This window comes from Vanacampus margaritifer, chromosome 8 (genome assembly GCF_051991255.1).
Source record: "Vanacampus margaritifer isolate UIUO_Vmar chromosome 8, RoL_Vmar_1.0, whole genome shotgun sequence".
NCBI lineage: Eukaryota > Metazoa > Chordata > Actinopteri > Syngnathiformes > Syngnathidae > Vanacampus > Vanacampus margaritifer.
The window spans coordinates 21540794-21565456 of record NC_135439.1 but is presented as its reverse complement, the minus strand read 5'-3'; the positions used below and the strand labels follow the sequence as shown (position 1 = coordinate 21565456).

Genomic DNA, 24663 nt, shown 5'->3' with positions numbered 1-24663 from the left:
ATTTAAAGATTGTTACAGCCTTAATCAATATTAGGAATGAGCGAGTACTGATATCAAGTGTCAGTATTGAGCTGATAACCAGCCTCATTTTCAAGGTATCAATACTCGTGATGGTGGTCGATACCAGTATCGGCTGCCCTCTTGTGGCCAATCAGGAACTAGAAATTACAAGAACAGAAAACTGACATTAATTTCGTGAAATTTTAAGGGCAAATTCTATATTGTGATTTAAAGGTTATTCTTTAAAATTATCGGTCCTTTTCTTTTTTTATTTTGGAGGGGGGTTATGCATCAAGGGTACATACTAATCTGTATCAGTCTGGGGGGGAAGTGGTATTGAACATTCAAAATCAATATACAGTGGGGCATTAAAATTAGTTCGTTTTTTTGGCCCCCGATACCAATTCCAATACAAAGCTTTGCAATATCAGCGGATGCCGATACCATATCGATACCCAAGTCGCTTTTTTTCTCAACATGAAAAAGCTGTCCTGCCATTGGCTCAGAGCATTCAAGGGCCAATAGGATATCTTAGCTCGGCATGCAGTGAACCTGTCACACATCAGTGAATGTCGTGCATGAGCAAGACACAAGATGCTGCATCCAAAATCCTATATTAGCGTCAGAATGAATGGTATCGGCATGTTACTTGTTAGTACTCACTTACCCACTTGTTAGTATCGGAGCCTCTGCCGATACCGGTATCGGAACAACACTACTTGAAATAAGAGTTTAATTTGTTGCTCCCCATTGAGATGACTGAAAATGTCATTAATCCATTCCAGCCTCCCCCGAAAAAAAACGTAAATTTTTGTTATGTGTTTATTAACAAAAACACTGTTTACATTTATAAAACATATAGTATTAAGTTAACATAACTAAACAGAATTTAAAGTATTGAACCATTCATGCATTATGATTAATTGTGTCTCCACCTGATGCATGTGACTTGGCCACCGAGGGCAGTATAATAGCTATGAATAAACACACAAAAACGACTGTCACAACTAAGTACTGTAAGTGACTCAGTAAATTGTAATATTAGTCGTTAGCAGATGATGAAATAAATGATTATATTGTTTGCCTACCTCTGCTGATGGACAATTTGTGTTCAAATATCTGTTTTAAAAACAGCAACTGGCAATGCTATTTGCTAGCTCTTACATAGTGTTTTGTAAAGTATGCTAGCATTAACATAGCATAAACAAAAAGGGTGTTTTTTTTTTTTTTTAGATGAACAGTTAAATGTTTTGCTCCCAAATCAAAGCAACAAAATCTCAAGGCAGCACTATAATGTTACTTTGTAGGTTATTGAGCCATTTTCAGTAGCAAAGTTTATATTTTGTCCAGAATGAATTTGGTAACTTGCTGTCAACTGAAGATGACATCACCTGAGGAAGAAGGTAACGACCAATCATGGCTTCGTTGTGACCAAACCCAGAAAACAGGTGAGTCATGGTCATTACCTACTTCCTCAGCACAGGTGATGTCCATCTTCAGTCGACAGCAAGAATAAATTTTTTTTTTTAAACTTATTAATTGTACAAGAAAAATAATGAAGTTATTAATTTTTTAATAAAAAAAATAATTAATTCTGGACAAAATGTTAACTTTTTACTGCTGAAAATGGCTCAATGAGTCAAGTATCCCTTTAAGGGGGAAAAAAAAAAGACTACAAGCGTATCTTATGAATGGTTTATTTGTATTGAAAATATGACTTCACTCCAAAACATACTGATCTCTAATTTAAAAAAATCTATTTAAGACAACTAAGTTTCACAATTCTTGTCAGCAAATAAAGAAAATATCTTCTAATATTTGGCTTTCTTCCAAGTCCTGCAGGCAATTCAGACGGTAAGGCATCACCGGGGTACGCAGACTTGTGCAGATTGGTTTGGGTGTCGTGAGGACCGGTCCACGTTGTGAAGATTTGAGCCTCCAGGATGATGGTTTTCGTTGCTCATGTGCCGCAACGGGACTAAAGTTATCCAATAAATCAACCGCAGAGAAGTCAAACCTGGGGGGAAAAAAATGTTGCTGTTGTTTAATTCACTTTCTTTCTTCAGTGCCATTTCATGGGCACGGCTTGATTTAAAACAGAGCCCGTCATGTTCCAGTTGACTGTGGAATGGTTGCACTAACAACAAGAAACAAACTGACAGACCCGAAGCTCAAACTTAAGCAAAATGTGAGTGAAGTGGCGTACTCGCACCAGAAATCAAGTGGCCAGCTTATACGTGGAGTGTGCGCTGCTTGTTAACACCATTAATATAAAAGGAAATGACTATATTGCTTGCTGAATTACGGTCTGATCCCTAACAAACAGCTTTAACAAGCCAAAACCACTGGTGTGCTCCAACAGTTGTACACAATTTCTTGTAAGTATGAGAGGGACAAAGAGCAAGAGAACCTGCTGCCTTGTTGCCTGGAATAGAAATGAGGGAATGTGCAGTGAAATAAATAAAGCAAAACAAAGAAGATTAGGCTAATAGAGATTCAATCCCTCAGTCTGTCTGGCTTGATAAATTATTCAACGTATACACACTGGAAGGACAACCATTCCAAATACAAAACATGAATTCTTCAAAGCATGCTCCACTGAGGTTGCTAACATAATTCTCAGCTCGTTTAAAGCTGCATCCATTTGCATCACATGCAGCGCTGCTCACAGCTCCCCTAGGTGAGGTCCACGTTTGGCATGCGCTTGTTCTGCCGTCCCCAAACACAAGTGCTGCGGATCATTTAGTACCGGGCCACAGAGAAGGGAGAAAACTTTTTTTTTTTTATTGCCATTTCGTTTGCATTCATCCGTAGACAAAATTACCACGTCATTCCCGCACTTCACCTTTCTGTGTTACTTTTTCATGCAACAGTAGCCCACAAAGTAACACAAATAAAATAAATGCTTGTTTGCAAGCTGCCATACGTGTCACAGGTTGAGTGTATCACGTGTGTCTTAACATTTTACATTATTTTTCTTTGGTTTTTAAACAAATTATTTTAGCACTTTTAATGCCATTTGTATGCAGTTTTAAACTAACTTAATGCCCCTGTCGCATACATATATGCATAATATACTGTTTATTCATAAGGGCTCTCAGTCGATTACAATTATCGGAATTAACAGTGTTGGGAATGCTGGCATTTAAATCAACGGCGTTAGGTAACTCCGTTCTTTTTTTTCCATAAACTGACTAATCTATCTAATTATTCTCCCCATATTTGAAACGCCGTTATTGTTATTGTATGTGAAATGTGTTGCGTTACAATTCGTTTATTAGTTTCAAGGCTCGAAGTAAGCTTACATGGCGTTGTGCTCTCAAAATGTAATTTGCGCACAGTTAACGGCACTGTTGTTGTCGGACCTCGTTACAATAAAAGTGTCTTGTATAGTCGTGTATAGTGTATGTGTATGTATAGTGACTTTTATTTTGGAAGTGCCGCGGAAAGCGTTTCACAACGTGGCAGACGTACGCGTCTTCCTTCTGGAGCTTAAGGCTTAGCATTTTAGCAAGCGTCCACGTCCCTCGCCTGGAAGTGGAACTGATTCGGGTTTGACGACTTTGACAAGAGTGACATTAATAAAAAATAACAGTAGAGATTTGCAGAAAAAGAGACGCCATGAGGAGCGATTTGTTGACAATTCTGTTCCACCAAGAACCATTAACATCGTGAATCAACAAGCACCATAACAGCGATAAACAAGAGATACCGGTAAGTCATCATAGCGACACACTCGCCTCGTGTAATTAATAGCGCCAACAATTGTATTTCTCTTATTTCACAAGTGCTGAACATGTGAAAAGTGTTGAAAGAAATATCCAATCTTGGCAAATCACACTGACGAAGATGATGGAGTTGAAGTCTGTCGGGAGCACTGAAAGAATTGTATGTGAATGATGCAAAACTAGGGCAGTTTTCTGACGTAAATCAATAATTAAACATGTCTTTAAATGTGTAGAATTATAAACTGAAGATAAATCACCCTACTCTCTTAATTGAAAGTGTACAAAAATATGTTTTTCAAAAAAATTAAGTGCAAGCTGATGATTTTGAGGAGGAAATGTAGTAGTTATGACAATGATTTTGATTATTTTAGCCTGCAACAATCATAAAAATGGGCTAGGACTGTCTACAAATTACCTATAGATGACATATGTGCCACAAATCACCATATATCCAGTGTTTATTTTATTATTATTATGATTGCTGTAGAAACTGGCATTGGTAGAACATACATCACCACTCCAAATCTAATGAATTCTTATTCTTATTATTAGCATTTGTGTAATAAATATTCACAAAAACAAATGAAAACACCCTATGTAGCCTGGACATAATTTTAATTCCTTGTATAAAATATAACAATAATAATAATAATATTAAAAAGAAATCCAAATTATTTGATCAAAAACAATATTTTTAAAAAGTAGTGAAAATAGTTTTGCCTGGTAACGAGTTACTTTTATTATGAAGTAATTCAATTACTAACTCACTTACTTTTTAAGCAAGTAATGAGTAACTATAACTAATTTATTTTATTAAATAATGTTCCCAACAATGGTAATTAATCACAATTTCAAATTAACACGTTATATCTGTTCTAGATATAACGTTATATCTGTTCTCGATCTAACTTTTCACACACTTGTTAATTAACATAAAAGTGGACATATATGCTTACCAAATACAAATGGAAACCCGAACTATTGTCCATGAGTAAATCCAATCCAATCTATCAGCAATGTTATTTGAGTGCCAAGTGTTAGTTTTGACGTTTGAGATTTAATTAATCTAATTTAATCGACTTGCCTTCTTTACTATGGTTGAAAACAAAATCAGTAAAGGTTAATCAATACATAGACACATACATTTGATTTAACAATAAAACAATATTTTAACAAAAAGCAAGTTGTACTGTTTTAATTTAAATTATCAGCAGTATTATTTTTTGTTTGCACAATATTGCACCAAGGATTTTGACTAGATTTGCACAATAAATGTTGTCACGTTTATATCTGTTTTATCGTTGTTATTTGTTTTATGAATTAAGCTTCTCTCTACAGTATTACTAAGGTCAATTTGTGCTCCTACTCATTTGTGAAGGCCATTTCCTGACTTGGTTAGGAAGGACCCAAAAAGCCTTGAAACTTTTTCTTGAAAATTGAACTAAAGTGTGAACATGTTTGAGTTCAAGTGAAAGCTTACGAGGGTCAAGGATAACTATAAAAATAAATACATTCTAAAAAACACAGCGAGAGACTAAGTTCATGTATTTCCCTCATTTGGTTTCCTGCCTGTCAACAGGCGCAGGAGAGAGTGAGCAAAAGTGAGAGTGACTGGCCAAGAGAGGGAGAGAAATTGAGAGCTGGAAAGCAAATGCAGCTTTGTGGATACAGAGAAAGGCAGAGAGGGAACATGGGGGAGGGACTTTGGCGAGGTTCCGTCTCGCGAAATGTGAGAATTTGCATTTTTATTTGTTGATTTATTTAACGGACAGGGCTCTCAAACAGCCATCCATCAACAAACGACATGCTGGTAATGAATAATGCAGCACTTAATGGCGGTCACAATCTATAACAAGGGGGGTGGGGGTACAGTTTGGTCAGAGTGGTGCGGGAGAGAGGGTGGGGCAAAGGGGTGGCATACGGCAGAAAAGAATCCCAGTAGAGATTCAATTGCACAGAGACTTTGTGACTTTACACTTTGAGGTGTAGTCAGATATTAATACACTTCAAGGGACTTCCTGAAAATCTGTCATTGCAGTCTGTATTCTTGGAAGAAAAAAAAAAAAGAATCAGCATGGGCAGGAACAGATGTTCTGTCAGTCAATGTAGTCAAAAAAAACAGCACGTGTGTCTGTCCTGGCTGCTCAGCACAATTTGGCTAAACGACCACATCAATAATTCAGTTGATGGGTTGCAAAAATGTCCGTGTAGCTTCTGGTTTCTTTTGTGTTCACACAACAAAACACCAGATATGGCCCACTTTTCTTAGTGGTCACAAAAGTTATTTAAAAAAAAAATTTTTTAATAAAAAATTAAAATTAAAAACTAAACTTTTTCTGTACAGCTGAGCAGAACAAAGCAGCAAATGATTCAACACAAATAGGCCCAAAATTTAGCAAAATTGCCGTTTGTGGAAAACTAATTATTATATGGACAATTATCGCGCTCCAATACACCAGCAAAAAAAAGCCGAATGCACTCACTGAAAAAACATGACTTTAAGCACATCATCTTCATTTGCACGCTGAAAACGTGATGCTCTCAGAGACTAATGTTGTTACATTACTGCGCACAAGCTGCAACAGAAAACAAAAACAAAAAATACAAGGCCATTTCGATTGAAACAGACTGAAGGGTGCTAGTTTGAATGTAACCAGAGTGTAGTTTAGTTTTATATAGTTTCATTTAGGAATGGGCGAGTATCAATATCATGTATCGCCTTATTTCAATTAATTACGTGCAATTTTATGGAAATAGGTATTTCTTTAAAATAATTTTGGGGGGAAATTTTATATATCAAAAGTATTAGTGGTATACGTCATTAGTATCATTAACTACTTCGTACGTATGTGTATCGGTTTGAAAAAAGAGGTACTAAACATCTCTAATTTGATTATTCATTGGTTGGCTTCTTTTTGCATTTGTATTAAAGTTTGCAATTGTAAAAATGTTATTTAGAATGTTTTTTTTTTTTAATGACAAAAGTTTGACCCTGGAACAGATTCATTCAACTTCCATTTATTTATTTTGGTGGTGACATCATTTCAAGACATGTAAAAATCTGAGGTTGGCCAGGTTATGAAAACTGATTGGGTTCGACCATGGAGATTCCACTTTAAAAGGCAAAGATGTGAAAGAATGTCAGTCAAACACACACACACGCAGTGTTTCCCACACCATGTTGGGCATGTCACCCAAGTAAATTGGCCACCATCCAAGTAGATTTCAAGAAAATGCAATAAAAATATATATTTAAAAAAGTGTCGCAAGCAGATATACCGCATATAACATTAGTTTGCAGTCGCTCACTTGAGGATCATGAGGTTAGAGGAGACGCAAGTAGCAGGGCTGAGAACACCACGCATACCCCCCCCCCAAGTAGATTTCAAATCTGTGGGAAACACTGAAAGGTCATCACTTGTTAGGTAATAATGCCCAAATATGTATATATTAGGGATGCGCAATGTGTGAAATTACCCGGCCTTTCAAGTATCGGTACTCATGTCGGCAGCCAATGTTCTTGTGGCCGTTTTCCGATGAGGAACTACAAATTAGAATAATAGAAAATTGTCATTAATTTCATGGAATTTTAAATAAAATGCTATTTTGCGATATATAAAGTATTTATTTTAACTTATCTGTCATTGTTTTTAAATGGAAATGTTATCTATCAAAAGTACTAGCGGTATTTAAACTTGGTATAAGAGTTGAGTACTGATAGGAGTCTGAAAAATAAAAGTATTATCCAATATCTCTACAAAGAAGCATTCACAAGCATATTCATACTTCAGGGCAATTTAGAGTCATCAATTCAACTAAGAAAAGTGTTTATGCAATGTGGGATGAAGCTGCAGTCGCCCAATACTCATTTATTTTTACATATTTTAGGTCAAATAAAACTGATTTATTCTTTCAAAACATGTATGCAGTGCTCCTTCCATTTAGTTTGAAATATGTTCACACTCCTCTGCATGCCTCCTCGCTTGTAACTCTCACTGCACTCTTTCATTAAAGATAGCCGTCTCACCCGGGTGCCCTTATTCATTTGCAGTCCAAACAGTAAGACAGAAGGAAAAAAAAACTATAACGTCCAAAGCATATATCCCGCATGTCAATTTCCCAACCAATCAATAGCACACGTGTAATGGCAGGCAAGATGGAGATGAGATGGAACTGTCTCATTACTAACTGGCACAGGATTCATGAAAGGATTAATAAGGTCACTTCATGTTAACCCGAGCTTTGTTTGGCAATTTGCACATCAAGATTGAACGGTTTAAGATCAGACAGCCCATAGGGGCACGTTGTTGCTGGGTAAAATAGCTTTGTGTAACTCGTAAAATTAATTGCCATAACGCTGTTCAAATATCAATATCATGAGACCACGGTGACTGCGAACAAATGATAAAGAGTACCTCGGCAGTGCAAGGCTTCAAACAGGATGTTCTCAGAGGGACGTAGCCACTGAGCTTGGGAGTGTCACAGTGTCATCAGCAGGTTGCAAGAGAGATACAGACAGATGGGAAAGTCTCAAAAAGGCCTAGAAGTCTACGTCCTTGGAAAGGTATGAATAAGTCTTGTGAGGAGTCCTAACTCTATCCTTGTTTGTCTTAAAGAACATCTTATACAGTATAGCAGCTAGAGCCGTGGTTCTTAACCTGGGCTCGACTGAACCCCATGAATTCAGTGAGTCCGTCTCAGGGGTTTGGCGGAGGTCAAGACACACAACCGACTCATATGATTTGTGATGACATGCCACGCTTGGCCATCATTGGCTGCAGGTGATCCCGCTGTAATGCTTGGTCTATCTGTGCTGCAGGGATTTTGGTGCGCTCAGTCGTCAATTTGTGGCAATTCTGACGGTACGTCGTGTGATTGCTTTATTATTGTAATCCCTTCATACTATGTCGATCATAAAAGAAAAGTGTTCGGGAAAATATGTGGAATATAAGTTCACATGTATAACAGAACATATGGTGTTCCACAGGGTTCAATTCTGAGGCCATAAATGTTTGCAGTGGACATGACATATTTGTGTGTCTAAACCAATAAAACACATAATTTGGATGATGTCAACACTTCTGGTTCATGATTGGATCCTAGCTAAACATTCACAATGGCAAGTTGATTTGGATGATGATCATGTTAAAATTGTTACATATAAGCTTGGTAAGTAACACGTTACAGCCATATATTTCTGCCGTCCACTGTAACAAATAAAGACATGAGATAACACCCCCCAAAAAAAATCATTGATCTTATGTGGGGAAAGGAGTCAAAATCAGAAAGAAAGAAAAAAAGATTGCCCAGCAGAAAAAAATGCGGGTCTGAAGGGGTTAAGAAACAGTGGTGGTTGTTTTAAAGTGCTCTACAAATATAGTCGAGTTGAGTGATGGGAGTCAGTGTTCTAACTGCATAATTTGCAATGCCATGTTGAACAATTCTAGTCTAGCTAGCTATTTTTCAATAAAGAAGGGTTTGATGAATGAGCATAGGAAACTGGTGGAGTTCAGTACCTCCAACAAAGTTAAGAATCACTGAGCAAGAGTATCTCTTAAGATCTAAAACTCTGAAAATCTAAAAAGGAAAATCTGATAGTACAGAGGAACACAAGGCATGCCAATTAAAGATTATAAATGCCAGCAGCAGTACTGCTTTCAATATTCTCGCAGAGAAAGATAGACTACACAAAAACAAATTTTAGTCATGCATGATTTCGAAGGGGAAAAAGTTGCTTAAATTATTGGCACCTGCCCTCAATATCCATATTAGAGCATCACCACATTTGAGTCCTACACCAGCTTCAAATTTGTGCCTTGCATTTTCCCTTTGCACAATGCTCACCCTCAACTCCCCTTCAAACTTGCTTTTAACAGCGCTGCCTCTTGCTTTCTCCGTCTCATTACTGTTGCAGAGAAAGGAGGGAGGGCAGTGTGTGCATCCACAAGTCTGTTCAATTACACCTGCTGCAAGGTCCCTGCCAGGCGGACTAATGGAACGCAGCATGTCTCCTGACAGGCTGGCCGCAGTGCTAGCTAGCCTAGTAAAAAATTCCTTTAGCATCTCACAGCCGAAAAGTTAGCTGAACTAAGATGTGTCAAAATTTACCCTGGAAAATGGAAACTCTGCAAAACCCTGTTTAAAATGTGATACAATTATTTCCTGTAGCATTGTTCCTGGGAGAACACTGAATGTTTATACAGAACATACAGTAGATCCTGTCGTAGGTCAGACACATGCACAAGCAGAGTATGCACTAACTTTTACGTTTCTTCACTTTGTTTGTGTGCAAATTGTACAGTCAAGTAGACAGGTTACCGATTTTCAGATGTCTTTTGAGTCACAGGTCCCACATTGGGCTCGGCAGGGCTTGTAGGGAACTCTACAGGGGATGTGGCTGTGTCCTTTGTTGATTGCTCTCTAGCATCTGGTGAGAAATGTAAAGTATGGCGACAACAACGTCACCTGAGGAGCTCACCTCTGAGATAAGTTACCATTCAGATATACAAATACATTTTTTTTTAAATCACTCTTGCCAAAGCTCAACCTACAACTTTGTGTTCTATGAGGAGATACAAGATAGCGACTTTAGTTCTTTGATGACAGCAAAGTAAAATTGCACGCTTCTAAATCAGAACTGGCAAACACCATTTTATTAACAGAAGAGTACTGAAAGCTGTTCTTGATGACATGGATGTTTTCACTCTTCCTGACTGGCATGAACACAAAATAGCTGGCTGCTTGTCAAGCTAGCACTATGTAAATGACTATTTGGCAGTGGTGCCACCTATTTGTTGATCTGATTGGCCCTTAAAAACATAACTGACAGAACATTTGTTCAGTCACTTTCCAAGTTGTACTTGTGCTGACCCTTTTCCAAACAATTTCTATTAGCTCTACCTCAGATAAATTGGTAAAATAAATGTGGCATAATGTGGAATTTCAGGTTTGTGACAAGTAACAATATTATGTTTATTTTTAACTGGAAAAAATATCAACTCACCACAAAAATTTAAGTTTTTATCCAACGGGGCAGTTTGTGAACCATTGTCATGCAAGCTTTGTCGTGTGGGATGATTCTCTCTGTCACACACATGCAACAAACATCAGCAATTTTCATGAACAAGCCTCAATAATTTAATTATTTGAATGGTGTTCATGGTCAGATGTATCTTATTCAGCTACTTGTTTTACCTGGGGGGTAAATCTTGGCCATGAGGGGGGTTTGCCTGTGCCGTTCCGTTGTTAACAAAGGAGCTGCTGAGTATAGCAGCTTCATGGCATGCTTCTTGAAACCTAATATGAACATGCAAATAAATAGTTTTTCAACAATGAAGTACATATCACACTGGGGGATTAACATTTGTGAATATTGATATCAACCCTTGCAACAAGAAAGACCTTTAAAACTGTTTGGGGAACCAGTAAGACTGTTTAGAGAACATTTAGGAAACGCTGTGACCATGAACAAACCCTGGTGTGAAATCAACATTCTTTAGTGTCACAAAAACTTAAATTCTTCAATAAACCTGTATCCCACTGATGGCGAACATTTGTGACACTAACGAATGTTGATTTCACGTCAGGGTTCGTTCAAGGTTGCAGCGTTTCCTAAACATTCTCTCTACAGTCTTAATGGTTCTCTTAACAGTCTTGAGTCTTAAAAAAATTTGAACATTCTCATGATTTCCTTGCGACATGAAAGACGATTAAGACTTTTTAAGACTGTTTAGAGAACCATAGAGAAACGCTAGTCCCTTGAACAAACTCCAACATGAAATAAACACTCGCTAGCGTAGCAAACATTCATCCCTCAGTGGGATACGTGCTTTAGCGTCGCAAATGTTTAGCCTGACAAGCCACACACATTTTATTCAAAAAGAAAGTGGGTCTGGACAGGCATCCATAGACGGTGATTCGGCACCAGCCGAAAACAGGCCGGGCCAATCAAATTCGTCTACTTGCGTGACGTCGTCTTCGTGAGCAACGTCACTCTTCAAGTTTTTCCCGCAACGACATTCAACAAGGATGTCATTCACTACTGTCTCTCTTCCCCCCCAAAAATGTTGAATTTTTATGCAAAAAAAAAAAGACTTCAACGAGTCGCTTTTCTGACGTCACGTCCGCTCTTCACTCATTGGTTCATTCCACTGTCTGTTAGCTCAGTTTTGCTCAGCCTCAGAAATGCGACTGATAGGGCGGTTGACCAAACTCACTCTGCGGGAGAGTCCTGATTTCCAGGCTAGCAAATGTTGGCCCCTCAGTGGAATTTGGCCTTATCTATCCATTCTTTTCATATTTTTGCAAAGTGGGATTATCAAATTAAATAAACAGTTAGTAACTGTATCCTGTGTGAAGAAACTTTTTTTTTTTTAGGTTTTTGGAATCTACCTTTGGCAGTCAAGACGTGACTGGCACAGCTGCTGATTCTGTCTGCTGAGCCGCTCCTCCTGCTCAGCCAGACGTGTCTGCAGCTTCTCTCTCTCCATCTCCAGCTGCATCTTCTGCAGCAGCAGCTGGTGCCTCTTCTCCTCCCAGTCCCCACAAGCAAGTAGCGGCATGGTCATAGCTTCCTTATTCTCAGCGGCCAAGTCATTCTCAACATGCGGTCTGTATGAAAATGTATGTATTATTTGTTTGATAACAGATGTATTTTTTAAAAAGTGTCATCTTGACATCTATTAAATTTGGAAGAACTGAACATAGTGTGGGTTTTAGAATTTCAGAACAACAGTACCTTTGGCTAAAGGTTCTCTCACAGCTGTTCTCAAGGGAATGGCCATTTGTTCTACGTTGCTGGGTGCCATAGCCACTGTCTTGGAAATCCCCAAGATAGTGCCTCATATCAGATTCTCCTGTCTGAACCTGATGCTCGCGGGTTTGCTCACCAGCATCAGCTGGACGATTCTTACTAAAATAGGAAGCAGGTTTAGAAATATTGACAGCATGCAAGGCTCCTCTTCTTTCACTACTTTTCCTGTGCGCTTGAGGTTGATGTGTTTGAGTAGCAGCAAGACTGAGGTATGAGCCATCAAACAGTAGGCCATTCGCATGGCTAGTAGTTTCACTAATGGCTTCTTCACTGCTCAGCACCTGGACACACAAGCAAAGTAATGAATGTCTTTCAACCAATTTAGGAGGCTTCTAAAAAATGTATGCCGCATTTCAGCCAACAGACAAGGCTGTTTTATAACCAATAGAGCATAATATAGGGCTGGCCAAAAGTGAAATTTGTCCGTGTTGAATTATGCACCATTCACTCAATTTGCGCAGATGTGCGGGTAAAAATGTTCCCCACGTGTCTGCTTTGAGTCGTTTTCTTTTATTGCACATAATTACAATGGCGTGTACCGTACTATTCCGCTTACCATATCCTGTTTAGACCTGACAGAGGCGGCAAGATTAAGAGGCCAATTTTCAACTGAGCATTACTGGCAGGTAAACCAAGGTCAGGCACATTATGAGATAAACATAAGGAGGAAAAGCCTAATCTTATAGTTGACTGGGGAAGGGAGAGAGTGACTCATTTGCTAAGGGTCAGGGAGCAGGCAAACACCCATTATTCAGAGCCACGGAGGGACAATGAGGTTGGCCATGTCATCTATTCTATCTCCAGATGCTCAGGCTGAAGAGTGTCTTCCCTTCTCAAGTGTGACCTTGAGAGAGTTTTACTGTGGTGTAATCATATCGGACCAAGTGACTTCAGGGGACTTCTACAGTCAATTGATATGCATTATTTTGGCACTTAGCCATAAATGAGCTGTTGCATGAGGTCTCAATGAACCCTTTAGAAGCACACCAAGTCTATCTGTACCATACCTTATAGTGAGCTTGTGCCTGGCTAAGCTCAGCGATGGACTGGTTGAGCTTGATTTGTTGCTGTGTAAGGTATTGTTGGTAGAGCCCAAGCAGCTCTTGACACTCTCTGTACTGCTGCTGGAGGCCTAGCACACCGTTAATTAAGGAAAATTGGCATAATAAAACATAACATTGATCCCCGGTGCCCTATTTCCATTCCCAGCCCAAGTCTAGCGCAAAGCGCAGACTAACTGTTTGCGTGGGTGGAGTTTTATTTTTTGGGGTATTTTTGTAGACTTTGCACAGGTAGAATTGGACGTAACAGGGTGGTTGCGCCGTTGTTGGATAAAAAGTAGCTGGGTCCTGGCCAATCATAGCGGCTCTTCTCATTTGCATTAAAATCAGGACAGTTGATGGCTGACGCGCAAGCCAACTTAACGTTAACAAAGCAAAGTATACTCACTGATCTGGCCATAACAAATTGGCGTATGCAAAACGTGTTTATACTGGTAAATTGCAAGACCTCCCTTTGCGGATGATGAAGTTGGCCGTGCATGTGACATGGGCAATTGGAGACCGCCTTGCACCCACAACTGTGCGTCCTTGTGACCACGAGGGTACTATTAAAATATTTTTAAGATGACAGTAGGCGACAATTTTTTTAGATCAGTTTTTTGCACTGAAGACAGTGGTACCATTCATTTGTCCCATATGCTACAGTTTTTTTGTTACGCGCTATATGTTTTTTTGAGGGGATGGGGGGCATTTTGGTAGGCTACTAGGCATATTTTTTAGTGGGCAAGCGTTCTTGGTTTGAAATACAGCTGCTGGCATAAAAAAAAAAATTCTGTTTTGTTTTGAGCAAAAAAAAAAAATGGTATTAGATTATTATTGTACTTTACTTTTTTTCCTATCTCAAATTACAAGAAAACAGGAGCATATAGAGTAAACCTAAAGAGATATTTGGATTCTACATCCTAAACTGCACTAGAAACTGTTGGCTACTTTGTTTACGCTTTTTGTTTTATGCATGAGTGTAATGACTACAATTCGTTCAATGATTTGATTTCTACAATGATTCAGAGTTATTGTGCCAGTTTTAACACCAAGCACACGGGCGCCAGTCTACCAAAACCCTGGACTGAGATGAAATTTTGCACGTGAGAATAGAGTCGAAAACTAACATAGGCTGTTACAATCCTGATGAAATAGTAAGGACGCTATCATAAAAAGTCGGTTTAACCGCTTTGCCAACGCTGCTTTAAAAAAAATGTCTGCTTTAAAAGGTCACTCTTTGCAGATCAGTCATTTTTGTACGGAAAAACTTTTCTTTGGGGGAATAAGATATACTAGATATAATGGACACCTGATATTAAACCATTGTTTCCGCAAACAGTTACATGCTTGACCAGAAAAGTATAGAAAGATCGAAAAAGGGGCCAGAAAATCGGAGTTTGTGTTAAAGCACAGAATTTTCACCATCTGGTTCGATCTATGCTGCGCTGAGCTGAGCTGGGCAGCGCCATACCCGGCTCGCTGCCAGACAGAGAGTTGGCAGATACAAGAAAACTAATCTGGAGCGGAACTACTGCTGCGCCCCAGGAGCCCACTAATGACAGTAGCACCATCGCACCACACCAGCACATACAAAGATAATGAGTACGAGATACACAGACAAACTCATACATATTCAATAATCAACCTCCATCTTACTCCGACTTTCTAGGACACACACACTAGCACACTGAGGCACGAGAGCACAATTTCCCCACCTGCACTAACACTCCCACACAAACGCTACAATAAAAGTAAGTCGTGCACACACACTCCCACCCAAGCTGACCATAAAGTGTGTTTCCTCCAGGCCATATATTTTTATGATGGTGGCCCTGCTACCCTAGCTGATGAGTTTCTCAGCATCCGTTTAAAAAAAAAAAGCCCAGATATTAAGAGGAAATCAAAGTTCAAAGTAGAGTCGTATTGAAGAAATAGTTGGCAGAGCACTCCATAAGGAAACACTTTGGTTGTTAGAGGACTTCAATCAGGTTGAGGAAATGAAACGGAGGGGAAGGAAAGAGAGGGGGGACAACTTTGAATTGAGGACCAGACACAAGACAAATGCAATGCGGCAGCTTCCATAAACATTGAGAAATGCGAGGAAACACGTTGATTGAACCCTTCATCTAACTATGGCGCCTGCCCCCCCACTGATAATGTCTATGGAAGTCTTGCTCGATGAAAGGACATCACAAGGACATCACATCATGTAAACCGTTGCTGGGAGGTCTATTTATGCAGCATGAATAAGGAAGGGTCTTGGAGGGGAGATACTGAATATGCGTACACAGCGAGACATTCACCATGTTCAAAGATTGAGTGTGTTGTGGGCTGCAAAATGCATGCTGTTCATATGTCAAAACATTACAATAAAAAATAATTTCCTGTGATTTCTTACCCTAAAACAAATTGCCCCCCGTGACCGTGACATAAATATACAATACCGTATGACACGTTGAATACCAATAGTTGGGTGAGAGACAACACACAAAAAAAGTACACAATGAAGAATGTCTTGCTGTGCACCAGAATCCTATCGCTGTACATGAAGGTAAAGCATGCTAATATGGCGACAGGGACATGCGGTCCCTGAACAACAAGCACTATAGTAGGCAATCTGATCCAAGAAGAGCAATACTAACAGGATTCCGCTTCTGTGCTTGATGCTACAAAAAAAAACAGGCGTTCTCCACATCCCTGGACATCAGCCAAGGGCCAAGTACAGTACTCGGCAAGCCCATGGTTTAACATCAGCGTTGCAAATTGCCAACAATGACTTACTCCTCCCCCCTGCTCCCAAAATACTCAAAATCAAGGGCTTGGGTTGAAGAGGCCTGTCAAAATGATTCACTTTCCTGTCAGGCTGAGGCTCAAATGAAATTATGAAATCCACTTCAAGGAGGAACAAATTTGCACAGGAGGGGGAGAGAAAAATTCTAAAGCCACTTTAGCACACGGAATCAAACAGATTGAGCCTGAAGAGGAGTGTAGGACAAAAAGGGGCGGAGATTGATGCCTAGAAATGTGTTTGTAAGGAGGCAATGATAGTGAATTAATTGAAGCTGACAGCTTGCATAACCTTGCAAATGCAACTGAACCTAAAGAAAATATGGGTGCATCAAAGTCACGCAAACAAAAACTAAGCAAAAAGTAGCAATAAATAGTGTGGAAACCTTCCAAAATCACTGCATCTAAATTATTTTGCGGTCAGCACCCAAAACTAGTGGTCCTTAACCTTGTTGAAGATACTGAACCCACCAATTTCCTATGCACATTCACTGAACCCTTCTTTATTTTAAAAAAATAAGATTATTTTCCCCCTAAATTCAAGATATGGGTATATTGTTTCCAAATGAACAAAAACAGAGAGCAGAGAGTAGCCTTTCCATCAAATATGGCTCTCTTCACCTTGAATTCAGCAAGTGCTGTGTTCTTGTATTCTTTCGTTTTGCTAGATAGCGAGTTGTGCTGGACTAGAATTGCTCGGCATTGAAAATCATGCAGTTAGAATGCTGACTCCCATCATTTAACAACCACCACCATTTTCTTAAAATCAAACCCAGGGGCAGAATATACAATGAAAACTGCAAATGAACCAGAATTGAACCCTGTGGAACACCATACGTTCCATTATAAATGTGAATTTTATATTGCACATATTCATCTGACGACTTTCGGTTTTTGCTCGACATAGTATGAAGGGATTGCAATAATAAAGAAATCACATGATGTGCCATCACAAAAGTCACAAGTCGACTACTGAGTCGCCCCAAATTCCAGGGGTGGGCGCATCAATGCATTTTGAAAGTCTGTCATTCGGCAATCGTCAACAGTCAGGACACCCTTTTGTCATTGTCAATCCGTCAATATTAAGCCAAATCCGGCATTCGGTGATTGCTCAGCAAAATGAGCGTCCATCAATGTTTGCATCATTCAAAGTGGTCATCAGTCAATGATCCGTCGATCGTCAGCAAAATGGTACGGCCGTCATTGACAGATTGACGAATTGGCGATTACATTGACGCATGAAAACCCCCCTTCCGTCAATGCTTAGTGCGTTAATTTTTTAAGTTTCTTGTCAATCGTCAACAAAATGGGTGTCCGTCATTGACGGATTGGCAGACCTTCCGTCAATATTGACGGAATGCCCACAGCACAGATAGGCCAAGCACTGTAGCCAATGATGGCCAAGTGGCGCGTATCATCACAAATCATTTGAGTCGGGTGTGTGTCTTGACCTTTACCAAACCCCTGAGACTGACTCACTGAACCACTGAGGTTCGATCAAACCCCGATTAAGAACCACTGTCCAAGACTAAAGCCACATAAAACAATACATTAAAGTGCACCAAATATCATAACAATTTGATTTGGGGTCATATTAAGTTCAGTCATGAATATGACATTAAAGTTTAAATAAATGGGAAATTGGAATAAGGCTTTTTCCTTTGTACATGTAACTGGACTGAGAAAAAAAAAAGACTTCAGAGTCTTTGGCATACACACAACTAACGAATAAAAAGCAACTGTAATGACTAAAACATTAATTTGACCAAAACAATGAAAAACCCCTAAAATATCACAAATAAAAGAAGGAGAATTCATGACATACTAAAGCGACTCATAACACGAATAGTAACAAGAGATCCCATAAAGAAATTAAAGATCAGCTCAAAGGTTATTGTGGCACAGTACATCAGTGTCAGATTGCACCATCATTGTCGTTTGAGCCAAAGTGAACTTTATGCAAAACAACCAAGAGGGAAAGCACTGTTGAGAATAAAACAATAAAAGCGAGACTGGAATTTATCAAACTGCCTGTTGACAAACCACAAAGCTTCTGGGAGAATGTCCTATGGACAGGCAAGGCAGAACTGAAACTTTTTAGAAAGGCCCATCAGCTCTATGTTCACAGATGTACTCAGCATACCCAGAAAAGAACACTGCCCCTACTGTGAAACATGGAGGAGGTTCTGTTATGTTCTGGGGCTACCTAGCTACATCTGGCACAGGGTGTTTTCAATCTGTGCATGGTACAATGAAATCTAAACCTGATCTAAATTTTATTGAACATCTGAGGAAGAAGCTGAAACATGACATCTGGAGAAAGCACCCTTCAAACCTGAGACAACTGGAGCACTTTCCTCATGAACTGTGGACCAAAATAACTGCTGAGAGGTGCAGACGCAGTAAAAGTCACAAAAATCGATTGCCTCAAAAGGTTGTGTAAAAAAAAATTAAGTCTTTAAGTCTTTTTTTTTTTTCAAGCTAATTTCATGAGTTTTTTTTTTTTTAATAATTATGTTGTACTGCAATTCAAAAGAAATATCTGATTTTCATTGGTTAATTTATGATTTTTTTTCAATGTGTTTTTACTTTTTTTTTTCTTTTTTCACAGGAGAGCTCAGTATTGTTCATTCGATTTGACATCATCATTGCTCTCCTTTTTTTTTTAAAAATCCAACAAATCAATTAAAAAAAATTTAATAAATGTTTTTTTTTTTTTTAAATACATATACATATATATATATACACACATATATATATATATATATATACCCTTTTTTTTGTATGTGGGTGAGTATGTGTATGTGCGTGTGTGTGTGTATGTGCGTGCGTGCGTGCGAGCGTGTGTGTATTCATCAGTTCACCTAAAGCCCATTAAAAAAAAATCCCATACTAATAATATAATATAATAATAAATTGCCAGATGCAGAAACATCAATGTAAGTTATCACGATGTAGTGGCTCTCGCTAACAGACAGAATTAAGTAACCGGAATTAGGTTAAAAAATTCTATATACGTAGACCATGTTTCTATAAATTTTGATATTTGGTTTTTATTTGAGGCAGATATTTTTTCCATTAAAATGTGATTTATGAGGAGGTTAGACCATTGGTCGATATTCAGAGTTTGTTTATTTTTCCAGTTAACAAGAATTGTTTTTTTAGCGATAGTAAGGGTGTTTGGGTGTAAATGTGTTTTTACTTTTGTCAGATTTACAAAATGGCTGACAGTGAGAAGGCATGCTTAAACAAACCTTTTTATATAAAGCTTCAAAAAAGTATTCACACTACAAACCGTAAACATTTCTGAAAACCAGTTTGATTATTAGTAAGTTAAAGTAAATTGGATTAATTACTTTTTGACTTCCCATAGAATATTGTAAGTAAAACAACTTGATGAACTGTTTTTTTCATTGGGAACAGTGGCATATCCAAGCAAGGCCTCCCATCTTTCGATGGCCTGTGAATTTCCTCCAGTTGTGGCTCCTGCTGGGCTTTGTTGAGCGCTATCGCCACGATGACCTCCGCACCTAACAACACGTTTAAATGTACAAAACCATCGCTTCTTTCTGAAACTAATTCATTTCAATTTGAAATGTCAGCTGAACACCCAAATATCAAGGTTACTTTTTTTCCCTCATCCTTGGTGGCTTAGAGCTAAAGTATAGCCCAACATTTCTTATACCCTGTCAACCCTGAACCTTGGTTAGATAAGATAAGCTAAGGCGTAATGGAATTAGATTTGACAAGACTCTCATTCAGTGTGTTTGCCTTTGGTGTCTCCTTAACCTTTCTGTGAAGTGCAGGAACCTTATCCCCGAGAAGTGCGTTCGTGACTCTTGCTCACACTTTAAAAGACTATGTTATCCCCCCTGAGGTGCTGGGAACCTAACATTTTTCTCTCTCAAATACCTTTTAATGGAGTTTAGAACTTTGGTGTAAATGCCAAGTCTGCAAGCCAGAGCACATTTAATTGAGCTGTGCCATCCTAATTTAACGCACTTCCATTTCCAATCATACAATTTACCAGCAGGGTCAATTACTCTTCATATTTTGCAGCAATTTAGGCTCAACTGATTACCGTGGGTTAACCTGAGTGGAATTTTAAAGAAGGCAACAGGGTGCACACAAACATAATAACATTGTTAGCCTCAAATTAGTGAATAAAGAATATTCTGGTTTTCACTTTGTGGAGAGGAACTAGCATCCAATGCGCAAAGGGAAAGGTTACAAAAACATATTGAAAAGACACACAACAGTCTTCTTAGTAAATACCAAACTTAATAGATGCTTTCGAGTTTGGGCCATTGCTCCAACCGTGAAATTGATTTTGTGCACAAAAGCAAATAAGCTGCAAGCATTTACAAAAGACAACTGTGGCAGGCGTCAAAAAATTGAAATGAATCTCCCCATTTGTCTGCCTCGAGTAGGAATTCCAGATTCCACCTTACCTAAGACAACAGTGCCCCCTGTTGACTTCCTTCTATATGGCCACATACAGCAGCCAGAGACTGGTCCATCCACCATGATTAGCTACACCAGCACAATGTGATGTGACAAGAAGCCTGTAGACTCTATTAATTATGCATTCACACACAAAAAAAATAGTAATTTTCTTGTGTGTCAGTCCACATTAGATTGTGTAGAAGTATAGGATCTAATGATGATAAAGAGATGATTTCAAGGACAGTATTACATTTCTTTAAGAATACCGTAACATATCAATTGCAGTGTCCAAATATAATGTACAGTGGCTCCTTGTGACACAACCCTAGTTTTGAGAAACCACCCATCATTTTGCCGAGCTTGTGCTTTAACTTGCAAATGGCAAACTTGACATATGAGCTGAGCTCTGTATGGTGGCAGTGAACTTGATTTGACTCACTTCACAAGAAACAAGTTTGGTAAATAGTGAACAATTACTAAAGAGGCTTTGACCTGTTCAATGCCAGCACCCGTTGAAGTTTACTGGCAAACTAAACATAAAACAAAGACAATTACATGTTATGTATATATATATATATATATATATATATATATATGTATATTCTTACAGCCTTTTACTGAGTTACCTGCAATAGCAGTAGAAAAAGGCTAATCTTTTTCATCTGTCTTCATGCCTCCCTGTGGCCAAGGCGGGCACACCACGGGGAACACCACAATGAAATGAATTGAAGTATTAAATCATAATACACAGTGTTAATTTGTGGGCATTCTATTTGATTATGATATTACTCTCTATAAAGTACAATTATATAAAGTGTTGTGTTCCTCATCAAAAAAATATTTTTGTTGTTTTTGGGGAGAGGCTGGCACGGATTAATGGTATTTCTATTTGTTTCAATGGAGAAAGATGATAGATTGAGATACAAGTATTTGGAGTTCTGAGCATAGTCACTGAATTAAACTCATATCTCAAGGCATCACTTCACTCAGCTAGCCTACATTATGCTCCTCAAATAATAATACAGATTGAACTGGATGTGTTACAGTAATTGGGAATAATTAATTAGCCTTTGGTCAAAACTCGCTTTAAGTTTTGAGCCCATAGGCAATTCCTCCGTTCCTCGAGTGGCAAGCCGTTTATAGTTGTTTTTTTTTTAATTAACATAATCAAAATGGTCCTGATGTGTAAACTACGTTGCCAAACCAGTTCCACAGTTCATTACTAGAAACTAATATAGAAAACCTGTAGTTTAAGATTGACAGTTGCCACAAAAAGGCTTAACATTTTTTTTTCACATCAGATCAGATGCAATAAAAGCTGATGTGTAACCTGCTGCAAATGAGAAAATTGCCTCATTCAATGCATTCTATGACATGTGTGAACTATTTTGGTTAATGAGGATGTGGAGAATTCAGATTTACTATTGCACTGATATTTTGTCAATATCTGAAAGGATACTTTCCCTTTCATGTGCTATGACCAAGTTATGTTGCTCGAGTTGTTGGATCTTGCTTTCAAAATTATCGTGTTCATCTTTAAGGAGCTTCACCGACTGGTCTTTCTCCTCACTCACTCTAGGGAAAAAAGGACAAAACATTTTTATACAAATGGGCGGAAGAAGCGAAAAAGCAAAGCAAGCAAGCAAAAGGCATAATGGCTTTCAGGGATTGGTGAGCTAACTACCTGGCTAGTTCTTCAATGAGGTTTGCAATGCGTCGTTTATCTTCAGGACACAGGTCTTTCAGACTGACTTGGCTCTGCGCACTGCTACGTTCAGATATTACCTAGGAAATATGATTTAATTTCACATCCTCTTCTTCATCCATATGATTTACAAATATGATAAAAAATAATGACAAAAGTCTTACTTGTGATACAGAGGGTATAGCACCAAGCGTTGGGAAAAGAGAGTTCTCAGTGGTTACAGATGCACTGGCGAAGGCTGACGCATTTTCCTTCACATCAAAACTATATTGATCCTTCTGCACATAGCTCTGTTTTTTGCCACCTCTCCTTAATGGTGTGTCAATCTTGCAGTCAGAGGTGCGTCTGGCTTGCATCTTGGTGCTTTTTTTACTTGAGGTATTTATGTTACCTGACCTACAAGAGACCACTTCGTCTTCATCTGAGATGGGAGACAAAACACAGTAAGTTTGACAATGTTGTCTGAGAAATGTTCTCCAGGCTGTATCATTTTGGCTCACCAGAAATAAATGCCAGAGACCTCACCATACCTCATCTGCCACGATGTAAACAGAGACAGTGGAATTACTTTTAAAAAGATCCGCATTTTTTTCCTGAATAACACACACTCGAATTTAACTGTACAATGTACACAGGCATCCGAAAACGCCCTTCAAATGCTGTTTCTTCTCTGTAGTCCAAATTCAAAAACTGAAGTATTATCTTATCTACATTGTAATATGATGGATTGGGATGTGGAATTTTGCATGTCTTTCTTTGTGTAGAGAAGTTCTCTTACCTTGCTTGAAGCACTCTCGTGTGATGTTACAAAACCGACCAAAAAAAAAAAAAAGGTCCCGGATTTGTGCTAATTGCCTCAGATGACCAAGCGTTGTAAAAAGAGCTATGTGGTAATTTTATTAGTTAGCATTTATTCTAAAATAATCATCCATTTGGGCGGCACAGTGCAGACTGGTTAACAAGTCCGCCTCTTAGTGCATAGGTCATGAGATCGAATCCAGGCTCCGGCCTTCCTGGGTGGGTTTTCTCCGGGTACTCTGGTTTCCACCCACACCCCGAAAAACATGCATGGTAGGTTAATTAAAAACTATATTGTGCCTAGGTGTGATTGTTGAATGTGAATGATTGTTCGTCTGTGTGGACCCTGCGATTGGCTGGCAACCAGTTCAAGGTGTACCCCGCCTGTGTCACCACGTGACTGATTGAGTTTCTCTAGTCTAGAGTAAAACACCTGACACCAAAATTTGCGCCCTGTGCACTGACTAACCTTTTCTCTGCTCTCAAGTGTCGCTTATGGTGTGTGATTAGCTACTGTGATTGATTTAAGTCCAAATGTGTCAAATAAATGAGTGTAATTACAACAACAAAATAAATAAAATGAAGTGCATTCAAAACACAGTGGTAATAAATTGATGGCAGCAAGCAGCAAGCTACCAAATTCAATAGTATCTTGCACAATACAATACAATACAAGATATTAATTCCAAAACTGTCTTAACAACAATGCTTAGTTTTGAATAGAAAAGGCAAGATAAATAACCAGAGCATTACAATGACAAGTGTTTGATATTTTACCCTCTTTAGTGTTGAGGGGACAAGTGTAAATAAGATCCACACAATGTTAGAAAGGCAAAAACATACTTAAAAATAATAAGTACAGTATTCCAAAACTGTAGCTCGAGTTGTTTGCTAGCTCTTTGTATACTTGACTTGACTACTGAATAAGAAGTACGTCGCCGCTGTACTGCAAAGACACTTCATCATGGAAAAATGTTGGATGAGACCACACGGACTGGTGAGGTAAGTAAGTAAATAAAGAAATAAATAAAGCATACCACTGTTCATCCAAAGTATTCCAGATTTTACAATCCCATTTTCAGCTGCCGCCATGTTCAAACAACCGCCCTAAGTGACAAGGAACCAAACCTTGCTAAGAACTTGTAGTTCCGCCTCTTAGTCAAATCTGAAGATCTGATTGGTAAATTTTCAAGAATAGAGCTTTCGATTGGCTTAAACATTTTTTATGTATTTTTCCCCATAGACGCACACCCTTCCAGGAGCGCGTGCACGGAGTTGGAGTAATAACTTCATAGTAATACGATGATATTAAAATTTGACATAATAAACAATTGTGATCAACTT

The 24663-nt window shown here is 38.6% G+C and overlaps 1 protein-coding gene and 1 long non-coding RNA gene across 6 annotated transcripts; both read right to left on the bottom strand.

Moving 5' to 3' along the window:
* Positions 1-1681: 1681 nt before the first annotated feature.
* kiaa1328 (KIAA1328 ortholog) lies at positions 1682-24459 on the bottom strand. Of its 5 annotated transcripts, none has more exons than XM_077573971.1 (12): positions 24357-24419; positions 23022-23056; positions 22686-22942; positions 22501-22601; positions 22276-22391; positions 13548-13672; positions 12466-12821; positions 12120-12338; positions 10923-11024; positions 10732-10811; positions 10047-10155; positions 1682-2017 (listed from the first exon to the last, which is right to left on the bottom strand). In XM_077573971.1, exons 2-12 carry the CDS (start codon positions 23047-23049, stop codon positions 1789-1791), a joined length of 1722 nt encoding a protein of 573 aa, XP_077430097.1. In that variant the 5' UTR covers positions 23050-23056; positions 24357-24419; the 3' UTR covers positions 1682-1788. The 5 variants fall into 5 exon arrangements, with proteins under 5 accessions (XP_077430097.1, XP_077430096.1, XP_077430101.1 ...); XM_077573974.1 differs by lacking the exons at positions 1682-2017; positions 23022-23056 and adding exons at positions 6512-7131; positions 7206-7272 and having other exon boundaries at positions 24357-24459; XM_077573970.1 differs by lacking the exon at positions 23022-23056 and having other exon boundaries at positions 24357-24459.
* On the bottom strand, positions 20323-22263 carry LOC144056873 (uncharacterized). Its single transcript, XR_013295130.1, has 2 exons — positions 21443-22263; positions 20323-21346 (listed from the first exon to the last, which is right to left on the bottom strand). It is a non-coding gene; the product is annotated as an uncharacterized LOC144056873 (long non-coding RNA).
* Positions 24460-24663: the final 204 nt, after the last annotated feature.

Excerpts from the sequence above, each read along its gene's own strand:
- kiaa1328 (XM_077573970.1), bottom strand. The coding sequence starts at position 24,411 with ATGGCGGCAGCTGAAAATGGGATTGTAAAATCTGGAATACTTTGGATG. Across the intron at positions 22,392-22,500 it reads CTCATTGAAGAACTAGCCAG|AGTGAGTGAGGAGAAAGACC; the intron begins GTAGTTAGCTCA and ends TTTTTTCCCTAG. Across the intron at positions 11,025-12,119 it reads TCACGTCTTGACTGCCAAAG|GTTTCAAGAAGCATGCCATG; the intron begins GTAGATTCCAAA and ends TGTTCATATTAG.